Source organism: Chinchilla lanigera, unplaced genomic scaffold, assembly GCF_000276665.1.
Source record: "Chinchilla lanigera isolate Chin_1 unplaced genomic scaffold, ChiLan1.0 scaffold00058, whole genome shotgun sequence".
Lineage (NCBI taxonomy): Eukaryota > Metazoa > Chordata > Mammalia > Rodentia > Chinchillidae > Chinchilla > Chinchilla lanigera.
In genome coordinates this window covers 5,559,825-5,585,192 of record NW_004955459.1, presented here as the reverse complement: position 1 = coordinate 5,585,192, position 25,368 = coordinate 5,559,825, and the positions used below count along the sequence as shown (strand labels likewise).

General features: G+C 40.9%; 1 protein-coding gene across 1 annotated transcript in view; it reads left to right on the top strand.

The window, feature by feature from the left end:
* Cntnap5 (contactin associated protein-like 5) overlaps positions 1–25,368 on the top strand; it is an 809,758-nt gene that overhangs the window by 537,159 nt on the left and 247,231 nt on the right. The window contains exon 13 of the mRNA XM_013521091.1: positions 12,954–13,154. Within this exon, the coding sequence (XP_013376545.1) occupies positions 12,954–13,154 (201 nt within the window). The remainder of the gene's footprint in view (positions 1–12,953; positions 13,155–25,368) is intronic.

The window sequence follows — 25,368 nt, the reverse complement described above, 5'->3', positions numbered from 1 at the left end:
CAGTTAATATGGATTCTCTGGGGCAAGTTATGACCCTGTGCCTAAACAGAATTCACCTGTGATCTCTATAGCCCCTTCCTTTGGTCACCCCTGCCTGCCACTAGTCAGTGTCATGGAGGAAAGTTCTTCCAGGAAGCGACCCTCAAGGGTGGGGACTCTGACACCTCCTTCCTTTCCTGTTCATTGTTTTCCTCATAAGCATAATCAGGCACACATGTAAAGGCTTTTTTGAGTATAAGATGCAAAGTATATACAGCAGAATTGCTCAAAGTTTAGTTCTCTGAAGAATGATCTGAGAGGAATGTTTAAAATACATTTTTCTAGGACTATTTCTGTAGTATTTAGTTAATTGATTTAAGGCACTAGTGACAAACGGCATATTAAAAAGCATGTGAAGAAAGTGTCCTTGGGATATATCTACATAAGGTGATTGGCACAATGGTCAGCAGTTAATAAGTCCCTTTCCTAGCTGTTGCCCCACTTTTGGGTGTCTGGTGCTGGCCATCAAACCCATGGCCTCATGAATGCTAGACATGCACATTGGCCTGTCTATATTTCTAGCTCTTCATCTTCCTAGGTTTAAAATGGTCCTGTCCAGTGAATAAAGGAGATGCTCTTTGTACTCTGAACATTGGGCTTATTCTGACTCCCTCCTAATTGACTTCTCACAGCGTATTTTATGGGAGATACCTGGCTAGCTTCTTTTGCAGCCATGGGTTCAAGAGGCAAGCCACCCTCTGAAGACTTACTGAAGTGCTGCTCTGTGCACTGCAAATTGCTGGCTCCAGTGCCCAAGGGCTTTATACTATAGCCATAAAATAGAGTCATCCAGCACTTAACTCAGTTTCATCCAGGCCATTGTTTCAATGCACACACCTGTCCTGTGTGTGTCTGATAGCTTTAGAGTACTGGCCATGTTACTTACCTTCTCTGAGGCTCAATTTCCTCATCTGTATTATAGGAGTTAGTCTACCTTAGTCGTTGTCTGAGTTACTTTTCTCTTGTTGCTGGGACAAAATATTCAACATCCAAAGTTAAGGAGGAAAAGGTTTACGTAGCTCGTAGTTTGTAGAGGTTTCAGTCCATACTCAGCTGTCTCCAAGACAAAGTGGCACATGGCAGAAGAGCCACCATTTATGGCAGCAGAAGATAGCAAAAAACAACAAAAGAGGAGAGACAAAGTGAGGGACAAACCTCTTTCTGTCCCTTCTAGTGAAGGACAGATACTATCTGCCCTAGGATAAGAGTAGCACTCATACTCTTAACTGTAGCATTGGGCCATGAATCAATCACAAACTCTAGATTCTGCCACCTCTGAAAAAGCCCCATCTAAAAGCGCATGAAGCTCTGGGGGGAACATCTAGACACAAACCATAACAGTGGCTTGATGATGAGATAAAATGAAATTAAATAAGTTGATTCACTGACTATACGTGGCATTTTCTAAGAACTGTTGAGATAGAAATTACTAATTGCTCAGTACTACCATTGTAGGAGTACCTAGGATGCTAAAAGAATAAAGAGATAGGATTGATCACAAAGGGGTTCTTGAGTGTGATCCGACTTGTATTTAACTTTGGAAGGTATTTTTGTATGAGGCAATTGCAAGCAGAGAGGAAAAATCTCATTGCTGATCTCAGTGGAATCATTAATGCATAAATGCAATGAACATGTGACCAACGAACTTTGCATGGTCTGAGGGCTTCTTGTTCACCCACATATTCTGATAAAGTGATATCATTTAGTTGAACCAACATTTTCCTGTTAGGAAGGAAAAAAATAACAAGTGAATGTCAAACGTGTCTCTCAGAAAGCTTGCTTGTTCTTCCTCACTTATTCTCCAAGCCCTGGGTTTCAGGGAGAAATGAATAAAAGTCAGTTAAACATTCTCGAGAATAAAAAGCAGGTTGTACTGGCAGCTTGTGATTTCTTTCTCTGAAGAAGGGAAGCCAAGAAGACATTCACATGGGACCCTGTTTCCTGTTATTCTTCTCCTTATGAGAACTGTCTTAATCTATTTTAAGTTGCTGGGACAAAATACCTGAGTCTAAGGACTTTATCAAACAAAACAGTATATTTATTCCATAGTTTTGAATGTTGCAAGTTCAAGGTCACAAGGCCCCATGTGATCAGCTTCTAGTGTCTACTGTGTAACTTAGCAGATGGGATTATGTGTTAGGAGTGTGTGCAATAGATCATGTGGCCAGAGAAACAGGATTGTGAGTTGAGGAGATGGCACTCTCACCACATCATTATCATCATCTCCTGGTACTTAATCTAGTCCTCTGACAGGGAGCACTCATTCCTGTGTGAAACAAGCATTGATTCCTCTTGAAGACCTAGGTGGTTCTCTCAAAGTCACCACCTGGCCTCTAAAGGTCTGCCCACCTCTCATTACCATCACAACATGGAATCAAACCTCCAGACACAGGGATTTTGTGGGACAGACCATATCTAAACCATAGTAAAGTCCAGACACACAGGGCCAGTCAGCCTGCATGCTCAGGGTGCAAATGTTTGAATATGTTTTGGTTACATCTGTTTGTGAAGAAAGGCTAGGAGAGAACATCAACTGGTTGGTGTTCCTGGGGCAAATTCCAAGTGAGCTTTCCTGTGCTTGCTGTGAGTATACCTTGCAGCTTGCAGACCCTTACACCTAGGGTTGCTATCCAGAACATCATTACTTTCCCTCCATCTTTCAGCCAAGTAAGCGTTCTTTTCTCTTATGTGACAGCTACGGTCCCACTCTCTGTTGAACTCATGTCATCAGTAAACCTCCCAACCACATTCAGACCGAATCTGAATCTCAGCACTGAAGTTTCCTCATTTTGTCAAGTCACTGGATTCCTAGGAGTTATTCAGCATCTTTATTACTCAATGTCTTCTTCTGTTTAGTAATAAAACATGTATAAGTTTGTTGAGAATTTTAAATGAGATAATTGATGCAAACCGTAAGAAAAAATTGGTCAACATCATACAATATATTCATTATGTGATATCACTCTGACCCCAGAAATCTATACTCTGTTTCTTGCTGTTTCTGAGGAAAGAGTGGAAAATAATAACTAACATATTTTACACATACACAGCACATGACATACTGGAAGCAACCAGAGAAATTAATAAACTCTTGTACTTCACAATGGATGAGTTACTACGATGTGAGAAGTAGAATTGGATAACAGTTCTTCTTTTGGATGAATATTTGGTCAATGTTCTTTAGCCGTGTGTGTGTGCTGGTGCTGTTACAAAGCATATGAACACGAATTTTGGGAGTGCAGCAAAATAGTTTTGAGACTTTACTACATATGAAGGGTTGTGCCAAGCTCTATGTTGTTTTCTTTGAAGTTTTTATTGCAAGGTATCCAAGCATACAGAGAATCAAGAACAGTAAAATGAGAATTCGTGCACCCATCGCTTGAATTCTCCAAAAAGCTAACAGTTGCTACATTTGCATATTTGTTCTATGTTCATCTCCCCTCCTTCTATTTCCTTTATCCACCTTCTCATGTAAAATTATTTGAAAGTAAATTATACACTATATAATTCAAACCTGAAGTCTTTAGCTTGTATCTCCATGAATATATTCTGTGTAACCACAAAATTAATACTATTCAAGAGGAAATAAATATTAATTCAGTAAATACTATGCAATCTTCTGTCCCTGTTTTCCTTACAGTATCAGTTATAGCAGTGTCTATTTCTTATTTTTGTTCGGGACTCAGGTTGTGCTCACACTTTGGGTTTGATTGGCAGGACCCACTCACCTCTTCTAATTCAGAATTCCTCCTCCCTGATCCCCTCTTTTTGTTTTGGTTGCAGTTGTGGCTGTGGTTGAGTTTGGTTAGTTGGCTGGTTGGTTCTCTTGGCACGTTGGAAACCAGTTTTTGCTGTTGTTGCTAAGTATTCCATGTTACAGAGTTTTTCTAACTATTTCCTGTCAGCACATTCTGGTAAGAATGCTTCCCGAGTAGTCTGTCCTCAGTGCTCCTAGGACCGGACCCATGATGTCACTGTGTTCACTGTGGGGGATGCTCAACGCGTGGTTAAAGTGGTTGCCAGATCTCTACATTGTGAAAGGACCTTATCATCAGTAAGCTGCCTGTAGTGTTACCTGTGGACAATGAATATCCTGTTCCCTAGCATTTCCACCCAATCAGTGAATGGTCATGACTCATAAGTTATTACACCAAGATTTGTAAAGTGTTGCTTTTCTAATTCTTTACTTCCTTCCACACTCCTAGCTCTCACTCTGTATCTTCTCTACAAAAGAGCTTTGACTTTCTTGCCCTGTTTCTGCCTCCTTTACTATGGATTTGCAAATTATTTTATTTTGAAATGGCTTTCTAATTACCATCATTATTATTTTTCATATTCTCAAATTTCCAAAGAGCACTAATCATGTTCCTTAAATTATTCTCCTGGATCTTTTTCAGTATCTCCTAGTTTTATAGCATAACAAGATGCCCTACGATGTCACCTTGAACATTCCTTTCCCTAGATCCACACTCAGGTATTTTCCTAAAGAAGTCTAGTTCCTCTGGTAGAGAATGTTATTTGGAAATCAAGAGCCAGGTGTTATGTTTACTCCTTGTTTCTAGGCTGTTTCAGTGGACAATACTAGGAGCTGTGTGTGTTTCAATGGTGAGTTTTTAAGGATTATCCCCAGTGTAAACTGTACCACTAGATTTTTCCTAAGTATTCTCTGTGCTCTATTTCCAGTGTATCTCTTCTAAGTAAGGACGTGTCCCCATGACGCCAATACACTTACTCATCTGCTCTAATCTGCAGTGTACACAAAATAGTTTTGGAATCACACCTGCAACATCAGGATAATAACAAAGTAAAAATTAAAATTTCCTTGAACCTTATTTTTGTTCTTAGAGCATACTACATGAAGGGAATGTAGTCAGAAAATACTGTATTCAAACATTACTTGAACTTTTATTGTTTGTGATTATTTTATCAATTTAAACAATTAGGCTTGTTTTATTCCACTTACTATTGAATTTTAAGACTTGCCCTTTCTTCATTCTTTTTTCTTCATTTTTTTGTTTTAATTTTTTTTCACTACTGAAAATATTTTGATGCTATAAAAATTAAATACACACACACACACACACACACACACACACACTAGTGACTGGAGACACTTTGTCTCCTACTGCCTTTACCCTATTCTCATCTGTCACTTCTAGATACCTGTTTATAATACTTTTTCTTACATGTATTCATTTTTGTCCTTTATTCTAGCACAATCATGGCCTAGTCTTTGGCACATCAACTTCATTTTGTTATTTGATAATATAAAATGGAAATCAGTGTATGTCACCTTTGAGACACAGGTATTGTTTATTGTGGCCAGATTCTGTTTGACTGTCAGTTAACTCTTCTTTATTCAATCAGATACCCATTGCTGGTTATTTAACTTTGTGAATACACTACTATATTCAGTAGGAAAGCCTGGCCCAGCAGTAGGGACCATTGGTTATTTGCATTTGGATAAAAGAGAGGTTGTGAAAGGGTGAGCTGAATGTCTACCATCACTCAGCTGGTACAAGGGACACATTTTTGGAACCAAAGTTAGGCCTGTGAGTTCCTCTTTTTAACCTCTGAATGTTCCAAAATATTTCCTGCCACAAAGACCTCCCCATCAAGGCTCATGAAATCTTCCCACAGCAGTGAAAACCCATGCACAGCCTCATGGCCCTCTTGTCATGAAGTGACCTTGGGTTGGGGTTAGGGCTTTGGGTGCCTTCCCCATCCCAAAGGCTGACACCCCAAGCATCCAGGTGGACTCTGCCCTGGCCCTGTTGCAGCTCCACCTGTGCCACTGCCTAATGTTCACCTCTGAAAGAAAGCCACACACCTCGGCTTTTCCCAGAACCAGCTGTACACTCCCTGGGATCTGGGACCCCAGAGCTGCTCCACCTGGCCACCCCAGTGCCGTCTCTTCACAGGACCACGCTTAGCACTCCAAACACACCAGATGTTTATGTATTTTTTTCCTTAAACCAGTGAACAATAAACCAGTATGACATCCCATATATAGAGCCTGTTCCAATCCACCACTCTCTAAGACCCTAAAGCAGATTTCTCAAGTCACTTTGATCAGGTCACCTATTTTAAAGCAAGGGGGAGGGAAGAAAGAAAAAGAACCTCCCAAAAAGGTACATAAAAAGCTAGAGTGCAGTGCGAGGATAAATCTTGGCCAGGAGCATTGTCTGGAAGTCACACAGCACAGCCGGTGATGGATGGGTCCGTATCCAGGGGCTGCTAATACAGGCGCAGTGCCCACCGGTAATGTGTGCCCCAAACAGCACGCCAGGCTCTAAAAGCAGCCCAGCAGCCGTGGTTTCAGCACAGCACTGCTGTATTCTTGCACAGGCAGCTGGGCTAGTACAGCTGGAAGAAGTAACAGCTCCTGTGGGAATTCTAAACTTTTTAAAGTAGTTGGAAATTGTCTGAGGCCAGTTGTCTCCCTTCCCTTAAAGACTGGGTGAAGGTGGAACTGACCCCTTAGGACAAGTTGCTAGAATTATTTCTAATAATGAAATGACCTCTTGCCAGGTGTCTTGACTCCATTCAGCAGAAGGGCTCAGAGCAGTGCATTGCTTGTTTGGAGTCAAGCACCTTGCCAAGGGTTAGGAAGAAGCAGAACCTAGCCTGAGCTAGTGCCACTATTGGCTCTGACCTTAGCCCAACAGATTATGTCCAGATTAGGGACAGGAAGACTGGGGCTTGGGAGGGGACACAGCTCTTCTGTGATCGGGCATGTGGCATCTGTCTAGCATCAGAAGCCCAATCTGGCCAGTGCCAGTGCTTTCCTCCTACACATCTGCCTCCAGAAGCAAAGCCCTTTCCAAGTGCATATTGCCTCTGAAGTCATTGCCTGTGATAGAGTTGGGGAGACAAGGTATAAACACATGAAAAATTAAATAACCATCAATGCAAAATGACAGGAGATATCACAGGACCGTACATGAGTAGATGGCAAATGAGTGGTAGAGACAGCGCTTTGAGAATTGAACTGTCTTTACTCTTGGCCTAGAAAATTCACTTTGTCAACATAGATAACTGTAGCAGTAGTGACCTGGGGACCTTAATATAGACTTGTTTTATTGCAATAGGAGTATAAGTGAATTGGCACAATGTTCAAAGGAATATAAGCAGCTCCCCACAGTGGTTTCAGTTCAATTAAGCTGGGTATTGACAATCTGTAGACTTCCCTTTCTTGCAAGCATTGTGATAGAAAGAGTGCAGCTTTCTTTTTTTCCTGGCTTTGCAAAGACAGATACGTGTGCAGAGTGAGGTCCTATTAATAAGGGTTATTTCTTCTCCCTCTCTTGCTCTCTTTTTTCAAACTTTCCTTTCATTTGTTCATCTTTCTGTGTGGTGATCCCCATGGCAACAGATGGAACAGTATACAGGATCTGTAATTACCATTATTAATAATAACTACCACAATGATAATACCAATCAGATATAATGGGAGGAAAAAGATGAAAGAAAATTAAATTGTAGCTCGGTATGTAAACAGTTTACAGCTTTATGAGTGAGCACCAGAGGAACCAAGCAAGTCACTTGCAGACCCAGGCCAGTGAGTATCCAATAGCTTTTCCTGGGAAGAGAGATTTCACCCCAGGGATGGTGATGGAGAATATTCTAAAATACCCTGCCATGACCACTCTGCGGGTTCCTTGTGTAATTTCTGTTTCTTATCTTGTGCTATTTTTGGTTGTTACTGCTTGTGTGTGTGCGATCTTATAATCTAAAACTTCTTTTAAATTTTGACTGTTATGGAACACACGCATAATAGAGCTGCTTTGGAAATGCTGGAACCAAGAACCTGGCATATTAGCAAATGGCTGGGATGAATTAATCTTTGCGTGATATTCTGGAAGTGCTAAAATGCTCAGTGCAAGCCTGGGCTCAGGTAGCTTTAGGATGAAGGTCCCTTATTTTTTTTTTTGGTTTTTCTCCGGTACTGGGAACCAAACTCACGACCTTGTGCTTGCCAGGCAGGCGCTTTTGCCGCTGAGCTAAATCCCCAGCCCCTGAAGGTCCCTTCTTGATTGGCTATCTCTTGAGGAAATACTGCACAGCCCCCATGGACACCCCTCTCCCACTGCCACCACCAATGCTCCCCAGCAGATCTATGGGGACCTCTCTGAGTCCTAAGAGTGTAACTGTCTGAGACATTGTCACTGTGTATACAACTTTCTCTGCCAAACAAGGGCAAGCTTTTGGAAGAATTACTGTGTTTTCCTTCCATGTGTATACTCTAGTGGCTAGCATAACACGAATAGCGCATGTGCTTGTGCACAAGAATGAATACAACTTTCATATCCTGGAAGATTGCATCACTGAGTGAAGACAGACTTGACAGTTAAAAGTCACAATGCTATTTGAGTAATACTTCGCTGGTTTATATAACACTACATGGTTATGTCTATTACATGATGCTTTGGAAGTTCATCATACGTGTTATTTGATGTCCCATAACCTGCAACTCTTTTAGAAGTATAGGTGCCATGACACTGGGTATGGATCTGGCTCATGAGATCTCCCACATCGTGTCCACCCAAAACTAGGCATAGTGGTGCGCTCCTTTAATCCCAGCAATTAAGAAACTGAGACAGGAGGATTTTCTTGAGTTCAAGGTCAGCCTGGAATACCTTGTCCTTAAAAAAACAAACCATAACAAAAAAAACATAAGAGATAAATAGTTTGAATACATAATCACTGTTATTCTAAGGAAAATAAAATGCTTAGTGAAGTGGCCCTAGCTCCCTTCTAATCAATGACGAATGGGTTCCTATCTGTTGAAAATCTCCAAATGCAATTCTCTCATAAATAAAGAGAAATGATCTTGGGTAGCTTCGTACACATACACCTGGAGTTAGAGAGAAGAAGCTGTTTCTAATCATGAGCCTGAATGGTGATAGACAGTAAAAGCTTTGAAAGACAATAAACTGGGTAACAAATGGTAGAAGTAGCAATTTTATGAAGATTTTTGGGTCTGTGAGTCCTAAAAAGCAAATTTTCTTGAAGAAATTTCAGGGAAGCTAAGGACACCAATAAATAGAGACACACATGAAGCTATTCCACAGTGAAATAAGAACTAAATAAGGTAATAGTAATTTATTACATACAGCAGCAGCTATGCAACAAAGAGTTGCACCCATCATATGTGATAACTTCATTTGAAGAATAAACACCCCACTTCATCCTAAGGCGTGAAATCCAGGTGCTATTTCTACTCACTGTTAAAGAAAAGTTCAAATATAGATACGGATATAGATGCACATACAGATGATCAGATACATATAAAGGTATAGATGTAGCTATAGCCATACCTGTTTTGGTGCCAAGCTTTTCTTTGCCCCTGTAACAGGGACCAAGTCATTATGATGCTATTATGGAGGGAAAGATTGGTATTAATAACCCCATTCCTAGTTGAAAAAGCTCCAGCAATGTTCTATAACTTGTGCAAAGTCTCAGTGCTAACATGGGGCAGAGCACACACAGTTCACAAACAAGGAAGGCTTGTTCCTAAAGCCAGGTTTCCTGATGGTGTTGCTGGCATCATTCCACAGCCCAAGCTGTGTCCGCTAATTTCTGTATCCATGGAACTAACCATCACGGTCTTTAGCCTTCATGAAACTGATTTCAGTGAAAGCCATGTGTGAGTCCATATACTGGTGCGTGTGGAGGGCCTACAGGACCATTCAGAATGACTTTGCTTGTGTGCAAATCTCTCAGACCTGACCTTCACCTAGTCCTTGTCCTGTTGAAGCCACTCTTCCCCATCCCAAACACAACATCGAGAGTGTCAATCAATGGAGTGAATTTGCCCCTGGTGACAACAACTGCTAGCGTTCTAATATTTATCTAACTTCCTAGCTAATGCACACAGCTACAAAGGAGCTGAGAAAAAAAAAGGTAGAAAGCCAGAAAACTATAAGATCCAGTTGTCCTTTCATTTTCAATTGTCATCTTTCTCCCTGGAGAAAAATAATCAGAGGACTCAAGCCAGCTTTCAAAGGAAAGCCAGCTGGGAGGCTTCCTGCTGCACACATCCCACCCTCTCCCGGCCCCCTGTGCTTGAGTGGGGCCCGGGGTGTGTGGTAAGTGAACTGTGGGGAGCACTTTGTGGCTCTTAACTGTTCTTTTGTATCTTCTGCATATCATACATTACCAAAAAGTGTCAACTGTTAAGTTGAAATCTTAAAATGTCAACTCACCCTCAGGGAACAAAAGATGGAACTGAGGGTTGTAGCAGTGAACGAAAGCTGAAACCCTGACTCTCCCATATGCCTTCCTTTTCTTTTCCACTCTGGATTGACATGGTTGGGTACAATGAATCAATGAGTAAATGAATGAGAAAATCAATGAGTGAATGTACGAGCAATCAAATAAATAGATATATAGGTGTGACAATGTAAAGACAATATAAATCCAAAAGAGTTATTGGTGTTGTGTGGGCCACTTTTGTAATTGGATTGGACACAAGGAGCATAGAGAGAAGCTTAATTCAGGAAGGTAGATGGATGGATAGGTGGATAGGTAGATAGGTAGATAGATAGATAGATAGATAGATAGATAGACAGACAGACAGACAGAGAGGCAGGCAGATAGGCAGCAAGAAAAATAACACCTAACTAGCTCCTTGCTGTCAGTCTTTACCTGCTATCTTCCAGGACACCTCTGAAATGAAAGCCAGCTAGGGCTCGCTCAGTCATCTCTTTTGTTCTTCAGACTATGTTTGAAGTTCATGGCTTCTGTTACTGTAGATCGGACATGGTTTTCTTTTCCTTCCCATGAGCATCTTGGCCGTCTCAAAGTGCCCATATGCATCATTCATTTCATTACTGAATGATAACTTTGGCTGCTTTATCCATGTTTGTCTATACTGGTATGCATATTTTTAAAGTTTCAGGTTGATTATTTAGTAATGTTATATGTTACTTTTATTGTAAAAGGGAAAATCTAGTGGCATTCATTTTGGGGGATTTAAACATGTAATCGTGCTCCAGAGAAACACTGAGGATGGGGGTTATTGATGTACTGGTTTTAGGATGTGTGTAGGGTGTGTCAGGTTATTTGCATGTAATTCAATTGAGTGATGCAAGGCTTATTTCCTTTTTAGGGTTAGAAAATCCTTTGGGGATACTTAAAACCAAGGCCTCCCTTCTTTCTTTTCCCAATCGATTGGAATTGAACTATGGAAAGATGAAGTGACTTGTGCAAAGCGACTTACTGATGGCAGAATAACTGCCACCAAGCACCCAGGAAAAGTCACTTTCATTTCTTTTTTTAGCTAAATCACACCAACAGCCCCAACTTTCCTTCTTAGTAGTGTTAGGTAATAGTGATTCATTCCAGCATGTTTGCTCATCACCACTGTCTGAAAGCTAGGCCTTAAGTTTTCTTTACCATATGGACCTTAGTTTCCCATTTGTAAAGCTAAAAGGGAGGAAGCGGGGAGAAACCACATGATTTCTGTACTAGGTTTCTTTTCAGCTCTGAGAATCTATGAAGAGTAATGAAGCAATTATGTGGGCAAGAGTCTCAGATGGCAAAAGCTTTTCAAGTCTTCCTATTTCCTCCTTTACTTTATTTGTGAGGAAGTTCAGAATTAAATTGCACGTCCAATTGAACTAAATGTTTTGGCCCAGGTTATTGTAACAGAGTGGCTAATGCAGTCTAGATAGTTCTTCATAATTTTATATTTTTGGTTGCTGTTTCATATTATCAGCTCTGTAGCCCAGGCTGCTGGTAAACCTGACATGCTTTTGTTGTCATTCTTGCTGTTGTGGCTGATGATAACATTTAGCTTTAGAAGAGTTATACCTTGTCCAAGCTCATTGTTGTCAGAAATAGGTTCCTAATATAGCTTTCTCAACCTCCAAAACCCAAATTCCTGTCTTCTTTCCATGCTTTCAATTTTGTCTTGTCTTGTCCTTTCACTCTGATGTAGTCCTTATCTCTGTTTATTCTTTTACCATAAAACTTTCTGAATATTTTGGCAAGTATATGGAATGAAGAATAAATAGTGAACAATTACAGTTAAGTGCATTTCACATACAGTATAGAACCCATAATTTTGACTTTGTTGCTGACATTATACTTTACATCACTATATATAGAGCTTATTTTGAAAATGATACTTATGGCTCTTTGAAAAAGTTATTTAAGCTAGTGTTTCTCCTGTGAAAAGGTGGATGTAGTAGCTAGAATTGTGGGTTTTGATGTCAGAAGCCCTTAATTCAGATCCTTGCTTAGACACTTTTTATGCAGTCTTGGGCCAGCTATGTATTTCTCATTCACATTTTTCTCATTTTTGCCATGGCAATATTGGCTACCTACCAGTTTAAATATAGCCAGTTCTCTGTGTCTTTGAGGTCCCTGTCTGAGGATTCAATCCATCTCAGAACAAAGTATTTGGAAAAATTTTTTTGTGTCTGTGCTAGGTATGTACAGATTTATGTCATTATTCCCTAAACAGCTATTTGCACAGTCTTTATGTTGTGTTAGGTATTATACATAATCTGGAGATGATTTAAATTATAAAGAAGGATAGCCATAGGTTATATGCAAATGCTATGCCATCTTATATAAGGGAATTGAGCACTTGGAGATTTGATATCCCAAGGACGTCCTTGAACCAATCCCACACCCATGTGGAGGTAAGACTCTATGGTCAGTTTTAAAGAAGATAGTTGAACATTTAATTTAAACTCTATGGAATAAAGACTCCATCAGTATATTTGTGAAGATTATTGGCCCCCATACTAACAGAACAGAACTCTACAAGGAACACCCTTTGTGTACGTAGGGCACACAGATGGTGAGTAACTATAGCACATGAGTGACCCATCCTACTACTGGCCTACTCTTCTTTTGACTTTCCTTCTAACATCTCTTGTTTGTGGATGCTGTCTTGGCAGAGGACAAGATCTGGATGTCAGTGCAGCACAACAACACAGAGCTGACCCGAGTGCATGGCGCCAATCCCCAGAAGCCCTACACCATGACCTTGGACTATGGCAGCAGCTTGGAGCAGCTGGAGGCCCTGATCGATGGCTCAGAGCACTGTGAGCAGGAGGTGGCCTACCACTGCAAGAGATCACGCCTGCTAAACACTCCTGGTAAGGCCAAGGGTGGGAACAGTAGACAGATGAAACCCAATACATCAAGAGGAGGAATGTTTGCCAAGAAGGGAGCTGTAGTTGTGGTTGCTCAATATTTCATGTAGAAAAGTGTGACCAGGAAAGGCCTGGGTGTGTCTAAGCCTTGGCTTTGATATCTAGATGATTCTAGTTCATTCCATAGCTTCTCAGGGTTTCTGTTACCTTCAGAAAGAAAATGTGCTGCAACAGTTGTGGAAATGCAGAGTGTCTTAAGAGAAATGGCACATGAGGAGAGAGAGCCTGTGAACAGCTCATAGAAAGGGTGGTGGTGTGAGACGGCATTTCTGGGAAGGGAAAAGAATAGGAGAATGAAACAAGGATCTCAGCACATTCATCCAACATGCTGAGTGGTCTGTGGGGAAAAGAATGCAGATGACAGAAATAGTAGAGGAGGCCAGCAAGACAGCCAGGGAGGAGGTGCTGATGGTACTTGCAATACCTGAAGAGCAGAGGAATTAATGAAAATTATTCTTTTAATAATGAACTTTTATTTTAGAAAAAATAAGCCAATCCTTTTTATTTATTTTCCCCTAAAGTGATTTTTTAGAGAAAATGGTTGATTTTTAGTTGTTAACATGTGAAAGAAAGAGACAAAGAGAAAGGGAGGGAGGAATGAAAGGAGAGAGAAAGGAAGGGAAGAAGAAAGAAAGAAATCAAAATTCTAGGAGTGCTTACCAAATTCCACCAAGTGGAACATATCAGGAAGTGTGCAACAAAGGAGTCTGTCATGTTTGTGGAAGATAATTTACCATGTGTTTGGTGGTAGAGAAAAGGCCACAGATGTACTGAGTATCCACGAAAGGGTATCACAGTCTCCAGTCGCAAGGAGCTTAGAATTCAGGGCTTGGAGCTTAGAAATTGAGGAAAGCTGGAGAGATACAGACAATGAAACGTCAACACAGGGCATGGGAGAGAAGCCTAACTAAACAATGTGCTGCCTCACTGATCTAGATCTTCAGGGAAGATGTTGTTCCACATAAGTGAATTTTCCAGATAACTGTCACTTAGCCCTTTAAGCACCGAAAATCTTTTCAAAGAATTTTTAACTATTTGAAATGAAAATCTTTCTCAAATGGATTACACGCTTCCTTGCCTCTCTAAACAGAGAAATGTGAATGTAAAATGTAACCTTCTCCTGATGGCTCAGGATCATCATTGTGAAAATCAATTATTGTCCTCTCCCTAGGCTCAGCCACACGTGCAGGGCTGATGTGACGAGAGGCAGCCACTGGTGTCCCTTTCTCAGCATCCTCAGACACATTGCTCCAAAAGAGACAGTGTTTGTATTTACACACATCTCCCTCTCCCCAACTGTGAAGTCTGCTCTTGTCACTCTCAGCTCTTTTCTGAGGAAGCCTTTATCCACAAACTTCTCTAACTAACTTTGTTGCGTTGCCTGTAGTTTTCTGACAGTTGAGTTTGGCAGAACTGTAGGAAAATGGGAATATGTTCATTCTAACTGGGACATCCTTTAGGATGAGTGTCTTGGACTATAACTTGGCAATACCTCTACCTTTGTGTACGTGTAGTTTTTCCCTTCAACTCCATTGCTGTCTTAAGTTCTCTGTGTGTATCTGAGCGGAAAGACATGGATTTGGGAGAGGCTATATTGGGAATGAGGGTTGGATTTTGTGCTGGGCCTACATGTGAACTGGGCCATCTGCTCAATTTTCACCACCAAATCCAGTACCTGACACATGTGTGTAAACATCTTAACTCATATCCCTGACAGGAGAGCTGAAGGAGCAATGGATTCTCACCTACTTGTGAAATGCTTGGTACATATTAGTTATGTACAAACACTAGGGTCTTTGCTCACAGCTTCTGTCCCAGCAGGGAAGGTACAAAATTTGTGTCATAATGGGGAATAAATTTAGAAGGGAATGTATTGCTATTTGATTATAGAGTATTTTTAATAATTATATAGTAACAGGATTGCAAATTTCATATAGGCTGTAAATCTCACTACTTGAGATGCCAATATAATATTTCATTGTGAAGCCTTTTAGATATTTTTTCCAGTGTACAGTATATTCACAAAGACTCTGTTGGAGCATACTGTCCTTATAGTTTAGCATGATGGTTCCCATTAATCTTGGCTTTCCCCTTGGATTATAAATCAGTGCAGGAAATGAAGGCAGACTATGGCACGGGCACCCAGTATCTACTTTCTTTTGGGGAGTTGGCTTGGGAAATGCAGCAAAGATGCCTCGTCTGTCAGATTACAACTCCAAACCAGTCACGGGTGGGGTCTTGGGGGAGCATGCTCCTCAGCCAGTCTCAGGCACATGTGGCCCCAGCGCTGCAGCCTTACTGCAGGTTTAGCACCTACTAGGCCCTCTGTGCTGTTGAGCTCACCTATAAAAGCAGGAACAAAGAGAGTAATGTATCTGAGAGTCAGCACAGAAGACTTACACCTCCACCTATGTTGTTCTAGTCTCCCTTAGCACTCAGCACTCCCTTCCGTGTGGCAAAAGCTCAGGTAGAAGGGAAAAAGGTACCATTCTTTCTCCCTTACCTACCTGTGAGTCTAGAAGTGTTGGACAAGTCTCTCCATTTTCAGTTAAGCCTAGGGTAAATGCAGTAAAGAGATTCTTAGCCCCAAGATACTATTTTACAACCTAAACTTATCACACAACACACACACACACACAAACACACACATAAACTGGTTTTCACCCACACACACAGGATTTCACCAGAACCCATGCATGCATGCATGCATGCACACAAGTACAAAAAAGTATATAAATACGTATGACTCAGACCATCATTTTTATTAACAACAGAGTATTCTCTGATATAGAGGTACTAAAATTAACAAGTTTTCTATTTGGACAGGTAGATTGTTTCCATTTTTTTACTAATACATATAATGCTGCATGAACATGTTTGAATGCAGATCTTCATGAACATAACTGATTCTCTTAGTTACTTTTCTCATTCCTGAGACAAAATACCCAGCACCCACAAATTAAAGGAGGAAAAGTTTATTTTGGCTTATAGTTTGCAGAAGTTTCTGTTCACAGTTGGCTCCAATGCAGGGTAGCATGACAGAGGGTCATGATGGAAGAGAAACAGTCCATGGCAGGTTAGGCAGGAGGGAGTAAGCAGCAAATAGCAGAAACAGTAGTAAGTGATCCTTTCCTCTTCATCCCATCCAGCTACAAGCCTTTCCAGTGGTTCCACTCCCATCTAGGGTGGGTCTTCCCATTATTCATATGCAAAACTATAATAAATCAATTAGTGGGCTAATCCAGTACAGCACATCCTTCATCCAAGTATTGCACACCTTAGATCTGACCACCTCTGAAAAGCCCTACCTAGGATCACATGAGGCTTAGGGGAACATCTAGTCACAAGCCATAGCAATATCTATATCCTCATAGTAAATTCCTTGCGGTGCACTGCCAGGGCAGAAAGTGTGCATGTTTTAAGGCTTTTACCACAATGACTGCTACAGTGCATCAAGGTGTTGTTCCCAAAACAACTTATTTATTTATTGTTCCCAATTTATTGTTCCCAAAACACTGTGGGACTAAATGCCCATTTCCCAGCAATGGATATCCTCATTTTACTTCAATGTTGGTAGATCTAATAAATGTAAAATGGTGTCAAAGACCATTAAAAATAATTTTTGTTATCTTTGTTAACTTTTTTAGAATATGTAGACAGATTTCCGTAGTTTATTGGCTACTACCCACTACGAGAAGTAGTAAAAATTATGAAATACCTGTAAATTGTGGCTGTAGGCGGAGTTTAGTACATAAAAGGAGGATGTGGAGGATGCCTTCTTTTCACAGACTCTCATGCATGCTATATAAATAGTAGATTATGAAGACAGGAAATAAAACAGATAACAGAAAAATAGAGAAATATTCAAATGGCCACTAATGACAGAGGTGTCTTATGTCTGCAGATATGTGTAGCATATGTATAGGCATTATATCTAACCCAAACAGCAGATCTCCCAGTGAGAGTTATTAGCCCCATCTGGTTTTTTAGAAAACAGAATCAGAGAGAGAGAGAAAGATGCGTGTTTAATGCCACACAATTGGCAGAAGGACAGACCTAGTTGCACCCAAATGCCTGAAATCAAAGCACAAAGGTACATTTTTGCACACAATCAAAGGGCTAAATACTATGAGGAAATGAGGTAGTTTAGGAAAATATACATTTCTTTACTGTGTAGGAAAATAGAGAAGAACTAGATCTGTCTGAGCTATGATCATCTAGGTGTCTGGTAGCCTGAACTGGGCAAATTCCTGAGCAGCTTCAAAGGGTCTGCACCAAGCTTGCCAAGATGCAGCAGACCAAGGCTCATCAACCCTCCTGAGGGGGCCCTGTGCATTGCTATAAGAGCTTCCTCAGAGCCTGTTTTCTCTGGGGTCTGGCTTTGGCTTTGCCTACCTTGATCTAAGAGTAGCATGGGAGAAGAGAGAGGATGTGAGAATAAGGTTGTGGATGGCTCACCAGTGTGACTTTCTGGTTCAGCATGTGACTGAACCATGACACTGTCATTTTCTGACAGTTTCCTCTGGTATACCTCAGGAGAATGACTGATACAGGTCAGCGAATGGGATGCATCATCTCTCTTTAATTGGGGTTTTTATTACCGATCTCAGAAGGAACAGTATTCCATGTTGCTTGGGTCCACAGGAAAAGTGTCTTTGCTATTCCCATGCATCTTTGTATTTTCTTTAACTGCCTGCTGCTTCTCACCCTGATATTTATGTAGGAGGAAAGGTCCTGTGCTACAGAGCAGCTTCTGAGAAAAGGATCAGGGTATCGCCAGCTCCTGTGACACAGGAGGAGGTGGTCCCTTGTCCTCAAGGAGAATGGCTGCTCTAGTTGAGCCCATGTCTTTTCTCACTTGTCAGTACACCTGTATGGATTTTGCCTGAGTCCTGGCTCCTGAATTCAGTGTGTTATAAGTCTATAAAATGCAGCAGGACCCACTCAAGACATGCTTATAGGGAGGATAGAGAAATAAATCCCAAGGTCACAGTTTCAATGATGATTTAATCACATGGTGAATTAACTCCACAACCCGCAGCTTCCCTCTGGAAGGAATACAAGATCAAGAGGAGCACAGGAGGGTGATCACCTGGGGAAACCTCATGCATGCATCCCTGAAGAAAACTAGTATTAAACATCCTGCCTATCTTCAAATTCTCTTCTGTCATTCCCATGATGCTAAGGGGGTTCCCACTGGATTTACACACTGAGACTTAAGTATCCAGTGTGGGCATCCTTTTGTATTTCCAGTCCGTGGGGAAAGTTTGTGAAAGCTGTGAAATATTTGTGCGATGTTTTCAATCTTGCATGGTACACTCCAAGACCCAGGAGTTAAATGGTTGGTCCCTAGCTTTAGGGATACTGGGGTGTTTGGCAAGTTGTAAATGATGGTGTCCAGCGGAATGTCTTCAGTTCCCTGGAGCCTGTCCTTCAAGGGCATAGTGGGTCCTTCATTTCCCCTTTTACTATTTTTCACTTCCTGGCCATAATGTTGAGCAGTTTTGCTCTTCTACACACTCTCACCTCAGGTCTGAGGCCATAGGGCCAAATGATCAAAACTGTGAGCCAAAATAAACCTTTTGTCTTTTTAAGGCAATTACCTCAGATATCTGTGGTGGTGGAGGAAAGCTGACTAACACAATATGAGGCCACTGGAAGTTCCAATGCTATCACTTCAAAATCTAATAGCCCTAAAACAGCCTGAGCTGGAGTTGACTTTGATTTTTCTGAACAGAAGGCATTTACAGAGGAAATCAGTCATGCAAACAAGATTGCTGTAAGAACTGTTTAAAATTTTTAGAACTAAGGATCCAGAGCCCCGCAACACTTTGGAACCTCTGTTTACTCCAACCTCTCATCCATACAGGCACACAAGTGGCTCCTACCTGGAGTCAGCTGCTTTACCTAATTGTGTTTCAGAGGAATTTAAAGGTATATAGTCCCACTTCTTTGAATATTTCTAATATTTTCAATTTTCCTTTTTTTCTCCTAAATATTGATACTTTAAGGAACATAGAGTTAACTAGTTATGCAATATATAGATTAGAATATATTGCTATAAACATATATTTGATTACAAAAATACTTATAATGTATACAGTAATATAAATATTACTATTTGTAGATTCTGCATCCTCAGATTCAACCAGCTGGAAGTTGGAAATATTTTTAAAATTGTACTGAAATATATAGACATTTTCCTTGTCATTACTTCTTAAACAATAGTAGCCATTTTCAATAACATTTTCATTGTATCAGGAACTATAAGTAATCAAGCAGTGATGTAAGTTACATGATGTATGAGTATGGGTTATACACGGGAGTGCACCTTTTATGTGTGAAACTTGAGTTTCTAACAGTTTGGGTATATGTGAGACATTCTTGAGGCAGTCCTTTTCTTATGTCAGGAGTGACTATGATTACTTATACAGGACCCAGTATGTGTTATATCCTACATATCATGCAATGGCATATATATGCTCATTCCTTCTTGCATATCCAATTAAATGTATAAATGCTGTTATGCACATGAACCTCTTTGTCACTTTGCAATATTAACTTCTCATATTTTCAAAATGAATGATTGAGTTTAGAAATCTAAGTAAGTAAATGGGATGCAAATAAAGCCTAATTACTAGATACAAAAGGGACAGAGCATCCAGGTACTCTAAGGTTTACTCAACTAAAGACTCTTTGTCCCTAGTATTTACACCAAATGGGGTTAAAAAATAGAATTTACATTTTCTCCTGCACTAAGCACTTATTCAGTATTCACTAAGTTTGTGTCACTTTGCTGGGAAGTGTAAGTAAAAGAGTGAAAGAAAAGCAGAGGTTCCCATGAATGAAGCAGGGGTGACAGAAACACACAGACACACACACAGACACACAGACACACAGACACACACACACACACACACACACACACACACACCAGAGCCAGTCAGGTCATGAAAACAGTGAGGAATGAAAGTTTAAAATGGTCAGCATTACTTCTCCCTGAGGAGTGAGAATATATGAGGAGCTGAATCTCAGATGGGTGGAGCAAAGGCCTCCCTCTAGATGGGTCTGCAGCAGGGTTTCCGTGGAGGGGTGTGTGGAGAAGCCTAGTGGGGTGGGACTCCAGCGTGGATGGAGGAGGGGGAGGAAGGAAGGAGGATGGTAGGAAAACAACGTTGTGAGGAGCGATACCCTGAGATTATGCAAACTATGTGACTGTGGTTTTTTTTTAAGTGAACACAGGAGTCACTGACATTTTAAACAGGGGATTATGACCTTTCCCTCTCTATTTCAAATGTATATATTTGACTCTGACTTTTTCAAACTATTTCAAACATATATATTTGACTATATATAATATATGTGATATATATTATATGTAATAATATGTGATATATATTGTATATGACTATAGTCAGAAACACAAACCTATGGCATGACAACTGGAAAACAAAAAGATCAAAATAAGATTTAACTTCTACTTTAATTTAATTTTTGTTAAAAGGTTATTGCTACTCTGTGTAGAACAAAACTCTACGTAGAAATCTATGCTTCCTCTAATACACGCCCTTAAATGATGCCAGGACTGATAATGATGTTGGCACTCAACAGTGCAGGATCCTCTCCTTACCCAGAACCTCAGACACATCATTTCGTCTAACACCTAAATGAACTTATGAAATTAGGACATTTGTGTCATCATTCTCCTTTTATTAATAGAAGTGAGGCCCTGAGGATTTTGGTGGTTGGTCCAGGATCTTACAGCTATGGTACAAACACCTTTTCCCTTTTAACCTGCATTCTAAACAAGAAGCAGGAAATGATGAAAAAAGTCCTAGAGGGAAAGAAAATCACACAAGAAAAGTTCAGTGTCCAGAGGAGAACTTTCTCTTCCGTTGCTGTTAATATTTTTTTTTCTCTTGAGACAAGGTCTCACTAGATATCCCAGGCTGGCCTGGAACTTATGCAGATCCTCCTGCCTCAACCTCTTGAGTGCTAGGATTACAGGCATCTGCCACCTCCTGTGGAAATTCCTATCATCAGTTGTTACATAAAAAATACTGTTAAATTCCTTAATTTAAAATAATAACAACACCTGTTTGCTCAAGAACCTGTAACCTAGGCAGTTTGGCAACTCAGCTACACCTTTCACGGGTTTGGAAGGTTTGCTGGAGTCGTCAGTGGCTCCCTGGCTCAGATCTGCTCCTTGCTGCAGCTGTTGGCTGGGCTGGTGTTTTGTTTGGGCAGCTGTTCGGGATGTGTGTCATGGTCATGGACTTCCCCTGTGACGGTGTCACTTTTGCAGTTGCTGAGTTTCGAGGAGAAATATCCTAAAGGAGAGAATGAACCAGGTAGAACTCTGTCACAGTCTATTACCAAGATCTGGCAGTCACATGGTATTCCTGCTGCTACTTTGAAACTACATGAAGCCAGTCCTTCGGGTTGGACCTGGTTTGAGAGAAAGAAAATCCCCTTTTATATTCTAATGGAACACATGCACAGAAAGGTTTTAAAATGACTGTGTCTTCTTTAAAAGTCTGCATTCTGAGTTAACTAGATTAGGAAAATATAGTGAACACAGGGAAGAATCAGAAGTCAAATTCAGGTTTCTCCAATGCCAAATCTAGGCTCTTGGGTGTTGGGGCTGGCCAGCCAGTGATGGGAAAATTGTCGCTCATCTTGGACAGTGTCTGACCTCCATCTTTCCCATCCAGAGCTATCTGTTTCCCTTAAGGTAATATGGCTAGAATGTGTTTGAAAGAATTTGCATTTGCCTGGGCATGAATGCCACTTCTCCTGATGTCCTAAAAATTCACTTTTGGTGCTATACTGGGAACATAAAGTCAAAATTACACCTGGGTAAATTTCACATTGAAAACATCTACCTAACTAAAGCCATAGTTGCAGATATGTTTCTGAGGAAATATAAAAACTACCCTACATAAATTGAAGAGGTTGTGCCTGGACACAAATAAATTGCTGTTCAGATCATTAATTATTCAGATAATCAAAATGGATTGCTTAGCCAACATGCAGACCCTGCACAGGTAAAGTTCACATTTTTCTCATTGATTGAAAAAAGTACTTAGCTTATTTAAAATGTGTTTTCCAGAAGAATAGCCTATTCTATTTCTAAGACACCACACAATGGTAGCAACAGGAAAGCTACTAATTTAGAAATCATAAAACTGAGTCTCACATTTTGTCTCTTCCACTCATTAGCTGTGAGATCACAAGCCAGTTGCACTTTGCTTCTGAGCTTTGGTCTCTTTGTCTGTGATATTTAATGAGGCAAATATGTGTTTTGGACACAGTAGACAATCAAGATACCACCCAGTATTTTTTCAAATTATCCAGTGAATGAGAGGAATATGAGTTGCCCTGTCAATCAGCAGGATGTGCCCCACCATATGTTCCATGAGAGCTCCGATTCAGAGTGTGCCTCTTCCTTGGCTTGTGGGCATGCTCGCTTTCTAAACTTCACTTATTTGTCAGTGTGGTTTTTCCATAGCCTTAATAGCAACGCTAAGCATGTCAGAGATAAGCTTCGTTATCCTCCTGACTTCTGCCAGCTGTCCAAATCCATATACCTGTCTTCCCTTCTCATCTAAATAGATGGTACTCTCATCTACCAAGTTTCTTAAGTCCAAAACCTAGTACATTGTCCTACTTACCAGCTGCATTCCTCATTCAATATCAACCGACTCTTGAAAGGTCCAGGTTCTTCTCTAATTCCACTGCTAACATCTACCCACCAGCCCTTACCATCTCGCTCTACTGGGCAAGTGTAGTAGGTTGCTTTGTCTGCTCAGATGCACCTGCCCCTCATCTTCAACCCTGCAGGCAAAGCAGTGAAGTTTTCAGCATGGTATCATATACACTGGCTTCAAGTCTTTCCTCCTGTGCTGAAATAGAGCACAGAGTCCTTCCCATGCTCTGCAGTGCTCTGCCAGATAAACCCAGCACGTGCATTCTCCAGTAACCTACCACACTCACCAAGCCACCACCCGCCACCAAGCCACCTTTCACAAAGCCACCACTGTCCACAAAGCCACCACCTTCCACCAGTCCGTCACTCTCCATGAAGCCTCCATTCTTGAACTCACTGGCCACTGGCTGACACAGAATGTGTTCTCTTTATTTTGTCAGCATTTCTCTTCCCATGCTTACTTCTCTCTTCTTGTTTAACCTTCAGTTTTAATCTCATATACAGTTGAAGTATCGGTGACATTAGTCTTTACCACTTCAGCCTCTTTTCACATTCTGTCTAGAGATTACTATTACCAGCCACCTTTTCCTGATTTTTAACCTGCTTTCAATCTGTCTGATCAATGGAATGTAAGCTCCATGGAAGAGGGGCCTTTTTGGTCCCATTCTTTATCCCCAAAATGTCTAGAAAGTAATCGGCAAACATAAAAGTTGTAGTAGATTCTTGTTCAAAGAAAAAAGTTTCCTTCCAAATTGATAATAAGGGTCACTTACTATAAACTTGTATTATGCCAGAAAAACGACGGTGAAAGCTGCATGTGGCTGAGCCTACTGTGGAGTGGCTTTCTCAGAGACGAAACTGCTGGCCTGGGAGAGCGGAGCTGCTGTCTCCTTCCTGGCTGTACCATTGACTCTCTGTGACCTTGAACAAGTTACTTACATTTTATGGGCCTCCAGGTCCTCCTCTTTACTACTAGAGGTTATATTTGATGTCCCTCTAGTGCTCTCCAGCCCTGGCACTGCCTGTCTGTATGCTAACAAACCAAAGTGAGTGGCAACACATGTTAGTTTATTACTTTCTTGTAGCAGTAAGTTACTAGAAGGGCTGAGAAAGCAATGAACAAAAAACAAATTGGACTTTTGTGAGACTAATGCATATGGTCATGTATTTATATAGTGGGTGATGGTTTGGATACCTTTTGAAACCTTATCTCCTCCAGACATAGTTTACATACAATAATTCTGATCAGAAAGACATGAAACTTTCTCAAGTTCCTATATCAAGAATAGGCAGGAAAACAGGACAGAGAAGAATGCCTGCCCAGGATGCACAAGGCCAATGTTTGAACTGTGCAACACACACACACACACACACACACACACACACACACACATGCATGCAAGAATAGCAAGAAAAACAATTTTATCTTAAAACGTGCAAGCATCTATTATGATACTTACATTATAAACATATCTGGTGAACTGTGGGGTTGCTATGGGAATGGAATTGTGCAGGTACATCCATGTGGTTGGTAAGTCCACTGGGATTTATGCATTTCTGGGACCTCAGAGCTCACCATGGGTGGAGCGAGTAGGATGTTGGATGTCTTACTACTTTTCTCATTGCTGAGATAAAATAACCAGCACCTAACGTTAAAGGGGGAAAGATTTATTGAGCTCACAGTTTGTCGAGATTTCACCTGGCTGCAAGGCAGGGTGGCACATGGCAGAGGGGCAATAGTTCATGGCAGCAGAAGACAGCAAAAGCAACGAGAGAGAGTGACACAAGCTTCTTTCTGTCCCTTGTATCCAGGCTACTGGAATTAGGGCAGTGCCTATCCAATCAGTGTATTGATCCAGCAATCGTCCACGCTTAATCCCAGCACCTTTAATCCCAGCATTGCAGCAGGAATCAATCCCACAGTCTAGATTCAACCATTTCTAAAAAAGCACTATGATTGCATGAGGCTTTGGGAGAACATCTATACACAGAAAGCATAACACTAGACCTCCTCTCCACAAAATTCTAACCATTGGCAGCAGCCTGAAGGGCAGATAGTGGAGCGCTGGGGAGGAACTGTGCCCAATCAGTGTCACTAGCTCTGAGTCAAGCACCTGGGTTACTGCCACCGACCATGTGACTTTCAATATGCAGCTCCCCAGTTCCTAAGTCTCAGTGTTCCTGGAGAAGAACTATGGAAGAAATAACACACATCTGCATCGCTGGAAAGATAAAGAAAGATTGGAACGTTGCATTCTTTGTAATTTAAATTTTCAGTTTACCTGCTTTGATTCAAAGTGATAGATGTGGCTTTCTAAATGTACTTTTCATTGTTTTCTCCCTGTTTGCTGAGAAGAAGAAGCAAGTGAGTGTTGCACTGTTATTTTTCTCCCCTGTATCTTCCTCTGTGTGTGTGTGTGTGTGTGTGTGTGTGCACGCGTGTGTGTG